The 11,656-nt window shown below is 37.1% G+C and overlaps 1 protein-coding gene across 1 annotated transcript; it reads right to left on the bottom strand.

Annotated features, from left to right (window-relative positions):
- Positions 1-497: 497 nt before the first annotated feature.
- On the bottom strand, positions 498-11,285 carry LOC126719468 (protein PLANT CADMIUM RESISTANCE 3-like). The gene is made up of 4 exons (XM_050422015.1): positions 11,141-11,285; positions 1,723-1,794; positions 1,402-1,614; positions 498-580 (listed from the first exon to the last, which is right to left on the bottom strand). Exons 1-4 carry the CDS (start codon positions 11,283-11,285, stop codon positions 498-500), a joined length of 513 nt encoding a protein of 170 aa, XP_050277972.1.
- Between the last annotated feature and the right edge of the window lie 371 nt (positions 11,286-11,656).

The raw sequence follows: 11,656 nt of genomic DNA, 5'->3' as shown, positions 1-11,656 counted from the left end.
AAAAAATTAGTCAATTACATAAAATGTTGACATATGTTCCTAACATTGAATCACATATGTCCTAACAATTTTCTCTTGCCTCTTACTTTTACTCTTTTTCTACAATCTTTAATCCTTTAATTCAATTTTTTTTTTTTTTTTTTAAATTTAAGTGTTCTTAGTTTTTAGTCAAATTATTCCACTCTCTACTTACAAGATATCCCAAAAATCTCATGAATGGATAGTGTCGATAAATTAAACTTAAGATTTACATCACACACCAGATCAATGCACCCACCACCCAAATATCCCCTTATTCCTTTAGGGTTTGCTTAATTAATAAAACATAGCCTTGGGGGTTTGCTTAATTAATACAGCACAATTTTTAATTTACATATATATGCTAAATCCAGAATTAAAAATATATATAATATGGCATGACTCAAAGGACAATAAATTATTATTAAACAACAAATTAAAATAGACTTTTAGTGCATTAAAATAATATTCGGTGCATTCTAGAGGCTCATGCCTCCTTCAGCCATTGGAGCTGTTACAGCCATCACTCCAGGAGTCTGTTGTTTCACATTTCCTTGCCAGCCTAAATACTTAAAAAAGAAAAACAAAATTAATTAAAATGATAATCAAGAATAAAAACTAGAAAAAAATATTATCATTTATTTTATTTTATATATTTTTGTTAGGTTGATTAACTCTTTTATTTTTTTAATGAAAAGATTTAACTCTTTTTTACTGTACAACAGATTCTTTAATTTTATTTCCCCTATTTTTTATATAGATAAATTAAGTAAGGCATCGTTTATAGGATTGCATCCATAATATATGTTACCCCCAATCCTTTATGAAAAGGGCATCTCTTTTAGTTCAAGTAGCATCAGCAATACAACATTTTTTTTTAACGCCTGGCAATTTCAATTCGGTCTATAAATAAATTCGGAAAACATATTTAAAATCAGCTTTGAACATAATCATAAAAAAGTTTATGATTATGGTTCAACCTAACATTAAGTAACTATTGTTACTCAAAACTTAAAATTTAAACAATTTATTATGAAATATTTATAGACCTCCAATGATCCTTATATTTTACAAGTATTAGCATATAATAAGATAATGTAATTCAATAATTGATTTATCAAAATACCAAATACCAAAGTAAGGAAAAGTTATATACTTGTACAATATTATATATATAGAGTTACATTATATGTAACCTGAAAATATATACATTAACATATATGATGTGTGTACGCATACAAATGTGAGTATATACATGTGTCTATATACATGTATATGCGCGTTATGTATTTCAATGTGCAAAGAGGATAAAAGAATCTAATATTTCTGATTCATGCACCCCAAGCACTAGGTATAATTTTCTGGGTACGGGGCATATTTTACCAATGGTCATGTCGAATCCGCGGCTTTTGAGTTCACGATACTCTTGGCACAAGGCACATGGCTCACAGCACCAATGAACCAGGCAATCCCCACAAGGTTTCTCCCCCAACCTGTACTGCTGCCTCAGTTTGGAGCGATAGAAGCACGAGTACAAACATCCACAACCAGTCAAAATTGAAATTAATGTGTACACCGCTCCGCTAGCAGCACAAGCTGCAATACAAGTCACCACCACACTTATTAACAATCAATCACACCAACTACCATCACCATTATTTACCTAATACATCAAATCACTGAAACCAAATTTGCCATACTTACACGAGGATCCTCCATCTACGATCTCTGCAATTCGCCCAAAAGTAATACACGGGCACAACCATGTTATGCAACCTGTGAAAAAGAAAAATACTGGTAATCAATTGGGCAAACACACTCTCTACATTTTAGATGTGAATATTTTCCTAATTTTTCCTCTCAAAATATATGCATATTTTGTATGTAAGGTTGAATTTAATCAATCATTTTGTTGACTTTATTCTGTATCAATTTGCTTGTAATTCAGCACTTAGAAACCCTGTATTTAGGTGGGAATCATGTAAGGGTAGTGTGTGAGAAAGTGTGAAGAAAAGCTCAAGATTGTGCACTCAGCAAGGGACTCGTGACTAGATCTCGTGGCTTGCAAGTCGCCAAAGGATGCACACAAGTGAAGTATGCAGAGGAGCTAAACAGTCACGCCAGCTGGAGCACTACAGGACAAAAAGTCCAATCTGGCCATTCAGTTAGCTCGTGACTTGAACTCGCGACTCAGTCAAGTCACGAGGCCAAGTCGCTAGTCCACTCTGTTTGGGAAAAACTGACTCTTCGCATTCCATACACACACTAATATAAATACCCCTTATACCCACGAAATGTAAAGAGCTTTCAAAGAGAATTTTGAGAGAGAAACCCTAGAGAAAAATAAGATTGACTCATTCACAATCTTCATCCTTTGATTCTCCAAATTCCTCTACTCTCACTCTCTCTATTGTTAAATCCTTGAGAGGTATATTAGTCAAAACCTTTTCTCATCATACTCATATCTGTGAGGAGGCTATTTGGTGCTTGGGAAGCAGTTAGGAAGGGACCAATTGATATTGGTTAATGCTATGGGTTATAGCGGAATCCGGTAAGCTAAAGAAGACAAAGGTTCAGCATAACCTCGTTGGAGCAAGAAGCTTGGAGGGCTTAGGTACACTGAGTAGATTAGGCTTGGAGGGTCTTCTACTGTTCATGTATCCCAACTTCATTCTTTAGTAGATTATTGACCGCTTGGAGGGCGGTGGAGAGGTTTTACGCTGAGGACTTCGGTTTCCTCTTCGATAACACATCATTGTGTTGTCTTTGTGTTTGCATCTCTCTTCCCTTAATCTTTGTCATTTAATCTCTACTATGGTTGTGATTTTATTTGGTTTAGATTGTTTTATCAATTCTGTTTTAGCTTATGTTCATGTTCCGCACATATATTGTTTGGTAATAAGCTTGAATTGGTAATTTGTGAATTGGGGGTATAAACATTCAAGGTGTTTTATACACTAATTGAACATTCAATTGGTATCAGAGCGGGTGCACTTGCTGTGGTTTAAATACCTTAGTGACCTTAACCCCTCTTTGAGATGGACCGGTCTCATTCTTTAAATGCGCCACCATATTTTGATGGTAGCAATTATGCCTTTTGGAAAGTCTGAATGAGGGCATTTTTGTGTTTAATAGATGAAACTGTTTGGAATGCCATTGATATTGGATGGACTAGGTCGGAGGCTGCCAAATCCACGTGGGATAAGGCAGCTCTTGCGACATCTAATGCGAATAGTAAAGCACTAAACGCTATTTTTTGTGGTGTATCTCCAGATGAGTTCCACAGGATATCTCACATCACTGTTGCCAAGGAGACATGGTAGATATTGAAGACTAATTATGAAGGAAATAAGAAAGTGAAAGACACTAAGTTGCAGATGCTAACCACCCGGTTTGAGGAGTTGAAAATGAGTGAGGACGAGTCTTTTGACTCCTTCTATAGTAAGCTGAATGAAGTGGTCATTGGCAAGTTTAATTTGGGCGAGAAAACGGAGGATTCCAAGATAGTGAGGAAGATCCTTCAGTCATTGCCTGAAAACTTCTGTGCCAAGGTTACAGCGATTGAAGAAAGTAAGGACCTTGATGATATTAAAGTTCAAGAGCTGATTGGCACGCTTCAGAGTTATGAGCTGTCGTTGCCCACACAAAGGAAGAGCAAATCTCTTGCTCTTAAGACTGTTAATGAAAGGGTAGAGACTCACGACTCATCGGATGAGGATGTTGTCAAAAAGGATGTTGCTTACCATGTGAAAAATTTTCGGAAATTCTAAAAATTCAAGAAAAATGGAAAATTTGGTGATAAAAGGAAATTCCAAAGTGCCGGAAAGGAGAAAAAGGAATTCAAAAGGAAAGATGAAAAGGAGTCCCAATCTACTTAAGGAATCACTTGCTTCGAGTGCAACGAGCATGGACACTTCAAGAAAGAATGTCCTAATTATTTGAGAATGAAGGACAAGGCATATGCCACAACTCTTAGTGACTCGGATTCATCCAATTCTGATTTGGAGGAAAGTGGTGACGGAGAAGGGAACTACTCCGCTTTTATGACTATTGATCATGTTGAGTCATCGGATGAGTTGAGTATACTCGTTGAGGAGCTTGGGGAGCATAGTGTTGAAGAATCTGATGCTGAGGAAGAGGAAAGAATAGAAGGACTTCAAGAGAACTACAATTCCCTCCTTGAGAAGTTAGGAGAATATGCACGAGTGGCCAAGGCAGCCGTGAAAAAGATGAAAAAGGCAGAGAAGGACTATAGAAGTCTTCTAGTATGTTATAAGGAAGCCAAGTGTGAAATAGAGACACTGAATGGTGAGCTAACTGAAGCTTACACAAAGGTGAAATTCCTTGAGCTTGAGGTGGTTCAAGCAAATGCCAAGATAAAGAGGGTCTCCACTAAGAAGTTTGATGAAGTCCTTTCTCATCAAAAACCTTTCTCCAACAGAACTGGATTGGGATATATTGGAGAAAGTAGTTCAGCTGTCAATATCACTAAGGAAGTGAAGTTTGTGAAGGCCAAAGAGCCGGTAGTAGCTGCCATTACTCCTGAGAAAGTAAAGGTGGAGAAGAACAAAAATGTGGCTCACCAACGGGTGTTGAATAAGCCTCGTAACCAATCAGTTGTCAGGTCTGAAGCCAAAGGGAAATCATTTCCAAAATCACAAAGAGGTCCTAGAACAAAACATTTCTGCCATCATTGTGGACTTCAAGGACACACCAGACCAAATTGTCATAAGCTTAGAGCATTGAAGAATGCAAGTAATCAAAGGTTAAGAGGACCAAGAAACGACGAAAGGAATTGGGCTGTTGAGCAATCAAGAGGCCGAGATGGTGATTCCGTAGTGATGGATGTGATAAAGATGATTGATGCATTCACCACCTGTTTGGCAAGCTTCAACCGAAAGTTTGAAAGCCATAACTCTCTTACCCAATCCTATAGGGATATCACCCCAAATGCACGTGACGTGTGGGTGAAGAAGGGTACTCATGCATAAGCATTACAACATGTCCATGCATTAATACTTCCTATGTTTTGTGACTATGCTTGGTTGTGTGATTTTGCTAGCTTGAGTTGAAAATTTGTTTGTTTGCTTGCATTTGTTTTTAAATGTTTTTACATTGTTGCTTTCGATCAATCTTTTCTTGCTTTTGTGTCAAAAATCCAAAAATACATAAAAAGTAGAAAATCCAAAAAGTTTGATTGACATTATTGTGTTTTGTCACAAACATATTTTGCCTTGTACCTTTGTACTAATGGTTTTGTGTATTTATAAGCGTAGCTTGTTCCCTATGCACTCATATTATTTTGGGAGAAATCTTGACTTCTATATAATTGTTGTAAATAGATCTTCAAACTTGTCATGAATGATTAGTCAATGGTTTTGTTGATCTTGAGGCAAGCATAGACTTGTGCCTATATATCTTTCTACTCTTTTATTTTAATTTTTTTTGTTTAAAGAGCTTAACAAATGTAAATCTTCAAATGAAAAGAGATAATGAGCTGCAAAAGCCTGTTGCATATACTAGTATTTGACTAGGAAAAAGGGAAAGCGACTTAAAATTAAATGTATGATGCCCAAAAAGCCAAAGGCTTGCTTTTCAATTGAAATATAAAAAATTTCAGGCATCGATCTCACAATGAGATGTAATGATTCAAAAAGATCAAATGATTTGAAGAATATGGAGCCAAATGAAAAGCTTCAAAGTTATGTTATCAAGTTATGTTGGAGGTCATATATCCATATTTCTATAATTGAGATTGATAGTTTTTAGACCCCTTAAAACAATTGATTTAACCTAGATAATTAGCCAAGTTGTTACTTAGTCCAATTAAACAAGTCCAGGTTATACAATAACAAAGATCAAATCATGCAAAGCAGCGGAAAATAACTAACACAAAATATGATCACCTAGGAAACCAAATTGGTAAAAACCTAGGGAGGATTTGACCTAGCTATCCTCAAGGTAAACTTGAATCCACTATTTTGAAAGAATCGAAGTTCATACAATAAGACTTACAAGCCCCCACGCTCGACTTCTTATTGCTACCAACCAGTAGAACTTACTGACACGACCACGTGCAAGCTCCGAATCCACGGACTCCTTCTTTCTTGGATTCACCACCAGATACAAGCACACCCGCTTGTGTTTTCTTTAAGTTTCAATGGCAGCAACTGAATTGATCATCAAGGTGTAGATAAATCTTCTCCTTGAAAACCCTAAGTTTGTGTAAAGGAAAGCTCCTCTAGATCTCACAAGAGATTTACACAAACCGCAATTATGAGCAACACTAAAACGTAGCTAGAGTTTTCCTTTTATACTTAGGACAAATAAGAAACCCTAAAAACGTTTTAAAACACTTAGGGATGAGTTGGAAAAATCTGCAGAAAATCATTCTGCCCGAGCTTCGATCGATCGAGCCTGTCTTTCGATCGATCAAGCCAGGCCGAAAGGCACAATGCTTTCCTGCTTTAACTCGATTCCAACTTTACATAAATGCACAACTTTGAGCTAGACTAAAACACTTCTAAACACATTGTTTTGATCATGGTTTGCCAACAATACAAATTAGAGTTCTAAATACATAAAATCCTAAGACTTTATAACCTAACAGAGATAGGTCACTTTATCTAGTGCTAATTGTGTATGGCTTGGTTAAATTGATTATTGAAGCTTCACATTAGACTAAGGACTATCTCATTGTTGAAATCCACACACATCACACATGTCTATGTTCAACGAATGCCATATTCATTTGTGTGATTGTACTTGATTAAATGTGTTTTCACATGATCAATTTTTGTTGATCAAACACAAAAAGATTTTTGAGTGTTTTAGTTGTTTTTGGAAAGTATTTTGTTTTTGCAAAAATTGTCAAAAATTTCAAAAATAGTGTTGCCCTATTCTGGTGACTTGGTCGCAGGTTAGTCCAGTCGCATGCCCCCAGTCGCGAGCACCACTCAGAGAATATTTGTGACTCATTGGCAGGTTAAAGTCCTAGTCGTGAAAAATACTTAGAAAGTTTTTCAAAATCTGGGTTTTTAGGTTTCTCGTAACTCAGGCTGGCGACTTGTCCGTGGGTGGAAGCTCCAGTTGCGAGGGTTACACAGAAATTTTCGTGGCTCCCTTCGCAACTTCATCGCGGGTGGAACTTCCAGTCGTGAAAAACACTTAGATAAATTTTTCAAAAATTTCGTCTCAAGTGTCTCGCGGTTTGTCCTGGCGACTTGTCCGCAACTTAACTCAGTCGCAAAAAAAGCTTGTTTTGCGTTTCTTGGTCAGTTTTTAAACCTTTTCAGTTTTCACTCGAACATTTCTGACTCTTCATTGTCTTCTTCGTTTGTTTCTCTCACACTCTCAACGTGTTTCACTCATATATCCACCATTTTTCTTCAACATCTCAACTTCAATCTTCAAGAAAATGTATGGTTGTTCTTATTTTCTCTAAGTATTTCATGTCTATAACCTTGTTTTCTTGGATTTTTTTTGTTGATTGTTGGGTTTTAAGTTATGTGTTGTTTCGGATATAGGTTGGGTCTACTATGTTGAGTTTGTTTATATGGGTTTTGTTGGAGTTGTTAATCTGATACTTGATTTGCTTATTTTCATGGTTGATTCCCATTGTTGGGTTGTGTATCTTGCCTGTGTTGTGTTATGCATGCCATGTTCATAGTAGATTGTCACAATGACAGTTACTTGTAACTTTATGGTGTTCATAGATTACACTGTTCTCTGCTATGCCTGCACATTTATCATATTTTGTCACCAGTTATACATAATGCAATAGTGTTTCTCATGTTTACATGTTGCTGACTTAGTTCATGCTCTGTGTTTGAGTGATATATCTCTCTGAATATCAATGTGTATTCATTCCTTTGACTAACTTGAATCTGATCAAGTTGATGTTTGTGTCTTGTGTCTTTGCTCTTGGTTCTCTACTGTGTGTCTCCTCTTTTGCAGATGTCACGCCATTCCTCTAAAGGAAAAGAGATTGTAATTGATGTTCCATCCCTTGTTGCTAAGTGGACTTGACACTTGTCTCAGTCATCTCAAGACTCAAATAGTGAGAGATTCATGACTCATCTTGATTCACAGACTTACTCAAGCATTTTTGTAGATGCTCCTACTATTGTGGAACATGTAGTACAATTTGATACCTTGGGAACAACATTTATCCCTAAGATTTTTGAAACAAGAGATTAGGCTGATCTGTTCGAGAATTTCAAAGACCCGGTTGATGAATTGGTTAAAGAATTCTACTCTAGTGCCAGATACACCGGAGTAGAGTTGAAATGTTGGGTAAGAGGAATAGAATTCTCCATCAGTCCAAAATACATTGCAAAGGTTCTTCGCATCACCAGACCAGCAAATGTGGACCTCACTCCGTATGATGACAGACTACTTCAGGTACAAGACATTCTTCAAATTCTTGGGCTTAATCATAAGGTTAGAAGCAAAGGCTCATCTATGGGCACTGCATAGTTTACGCCTAAACTGACGACTCTAAAATTGATCATGTTCTCCAACCTCTACCCATTGTCTAACACCGCTTTCATCAATTTTGGAAGAGCACAATTTCTATGTGATCTCATTACCGGAGTTCCGATTGACATCTGTGCCCACATCTTTCAGACCATTGGGAAAACAGCGGCTCGACCAGCAACACGAACATGTATTCCTTTTTGTAGTCTCATCATGAAGATCATGCTTCTTGAAGGTGTCCGTCCACCAACAGATGGAAATTGTGCCACATCCTCGACCAATATCCATGATAACTCTCCAAGCAAGCAAGAGTCACTCCTCTAAAGCACCTAAGAGTGAGCCATTCACCCATGCCACTCCATCTAGTCATGATGCAACTACATCTGTGCATATCGATACTGTTTCTCCCTTCACTCCTGAGTTACAGACACCTAGCACTCTGTAAGAACAATCCGATCCTTAAGCTGATAAGTTGGGTAATTTTTTTGAGAGTTTGCATCTGCGTATTGCTGGACTTGAAAAAGTTCTCTACTCCACCAACAATCAAGTCCAAATGCGTCTCACGACAATAGAGACATAGCTAGATGCTATTCAGCAAAAGCTAGAGGACAGTCTTTAGCTATTCGTGCCAAAAAGGGGGAGAGCATAGTGAAAGGAGGAGAGCAACACAAAGGGAAGTGTGCATAGTGAAAGGGGGAGTTGTGTGCTCAAGAAGAAGAAGCTGATACATACATTCACACAAACTTTTGGATAGCCTAACTTTTGGCTAGTTTAGATTTTTTTTTTTTTTTTTTTTTAGTACAGTTATCTGCTTATAGTTTATATATACTCTTGGTCATGGTTACAGTGCTTTTGTGATTATGTTTAAAAAGTTGTTGGTACATTGGTTTATTTTAAGTTTAAATTTACAGTGTTTTGTACCCATGCTTTGTAGCATAGTACTTGTTGATTAATGTTATGCATTTTCTTTAAGTACATCACTCTTGTGCCCTTTGTTGGATTGTATATCCTTCATGCAATTACCTAGAGTTGTTCCATTGGTTGAGTGTTGGACATGCAAATGATACTTTGCATTGAGCTTATTAGCTTGCATGTCTGGATGTTCATTCCTTGTGTGAATGAGCATTGTGGTCACTATTTATAGTGATTGTTCGTTTTTGGTCAAGCCATGGTTTATTGCTTTATTCCATTTTGCTTAATCGTATTGTGCTTGCTCCATATGCATTACAAGTTTTCTACATACAATGATCATATTATGTTATTGTTTTTCAGGAGATACTTGTTCTTATGGTTCAAGAGCTATACAAATTCTAGACTTAGGTGTGAGTGAGTTTTGTTCAATTGTTCCCAATTCACATGTTAAGTCTAGAGTTTGTTTTAGGGTTTTGTCACGGAATAACCAAAGGGGGAGATTGTAAGGTTGAATTTAATCAACCATTTTGTTGGCTTTATTCCATGCCAATTTGCTTGTAACTCAGCACTTAGAAATCCTGCATTTAGGTGGAAATCATGTAAGGGTAGTGTGTGAGAGAGTGTGAAGAAAAACTCAAGATTATGTACTCAGCAAGGGACTCGCGACTGGATCTCGCAGCTTGCTCGCGGCTTGCAAGTCGCCAAAGGATGCACACGAGTGAAGTATGCAGAGGAGCTGAACAGTCACGCCAGCTAGAGCACTACAGGATAAAAAGTCCAATCTGGCCATTCAGTTAGCTCGCGGCTTGGACTCACGACTCAGTCAAGTCGCCAGTCCAATCTGTTTGGGAAAAACTAACTCTTCGCATTCCATACACACACCAATATAAATACCCCTTATACCCACGAAATGTAGAGAGTTTCTAGAGAGAATTTTGAGAGAGAAACCCTAGAGAAAAACAAGATTGACTCATCCACAATCTTCATCCTTTGATTCTCCAAATTTCTCTACTCTCACCTTCTCCATTATTAAATCCTTGAGACGTACATTAGTCAAAATTTTTTCTCACCATACCCATATCTGTGAGGAGGCTATTTGGTGCTTGGGAAGCAGTTAGGAAGGGACCAATTGATATTGGTTGATGCTATGGGTTATAGCGGAATCTGGTAAGCTAAAGAAGACAAAGGTTCGGCGTAATCTTGTTGGAGCAAGAAGATTGGAGGGCTTAGGTACACTGGGTAGATTAGGCTTGAGTTCATGTATCTCAACTTCATTCTTTAGTGGATTATTGACCGCTTGGAGGGCGGCGGAGAGGTTTTACGTCGAGGACTTCGGTTTCTTCTTCGATAACATATCGCTGTATTGTCCTTGTGTTTGCATCTCTCTTCCCTTAATCTTTTCCATTTAATATTTGCTGTGGTTGTGATTTTATTTGGTTTAGATTGTTTTATTAATTCTGTTTTAGCTTATGTTCATGTTCCACACATATATTGTTTGATAATAAGCTTGAATTGGTAATTTGTGAATTGGAGGTCTAAACGTTCAAGGTGTTTTATACACTAATTGAACATTCATTGTAAAATAGTGAATGTAAAATGAGTGTGAGAGAATACTTTCTCTAATTAGTATAACTTGTAAACTTAGTAAGTTTTTAATAACTTGATAGTCATAATGGGAATTTAAAACCTAGACATCTTATTTTTGCCATGTGAAAGGGTTTCAATTTCTTACAATTTGGGACGTCTTCACAGCAGTCGCAGAGGCCAGTGGACCAAGGTACTGGAGCTGATCTGGACTCAACTTGAAACGCAATTGTCTGGGACTTCTCTGGGACTTGGATTGTGGAGTTCTTTCCGGAAGCACTTGGGTTGGACATGATGACCGCGTGAAATGGTACGGGTTGGGGTCGAATAAATGAAAGAAAAGGCTGAAGGAGAATTTGAGAACGCTGAGGAGGCAGGGATATTGTGAAGAGGTGCAATGATAGTGCTTGAGTTATAAAGGTGTCCTACGAAAGGATTAACTCAATAATGGTTTTCTTTTTTTTTGGAGAATTTTTTATTTTTATTTTTATTTTTTGAGAAAGTAATGGTTCTTGTTTTAGGAGCTGAGTTTTTATTTGGAAACATATTTTGTCTCACATTTTAACATAACTTGCACATTAATCAATGTGTTATTAAATTTTATCATTTGCACGTGGACATTATATACCATTGGTATGTTAAAATTAATTTAATCACCATTTGA

This window comes from Quercus robur, chromosome 3 (genome assembly GCF_932294415.1).
Source record: "Quercus robur chromosome 3, dhQueRobu3.1, whole genome shotgun sequence".
Lineage (NCBI taxonomy): Eukaryota > Viridiplantae > Streptophyta > Magnoliopsida > Fagales > Fagaceae > Quercus > Quercus robur.
This window is presented reverse-complemented; position numbering and strand designations above follow the sequence as displayed.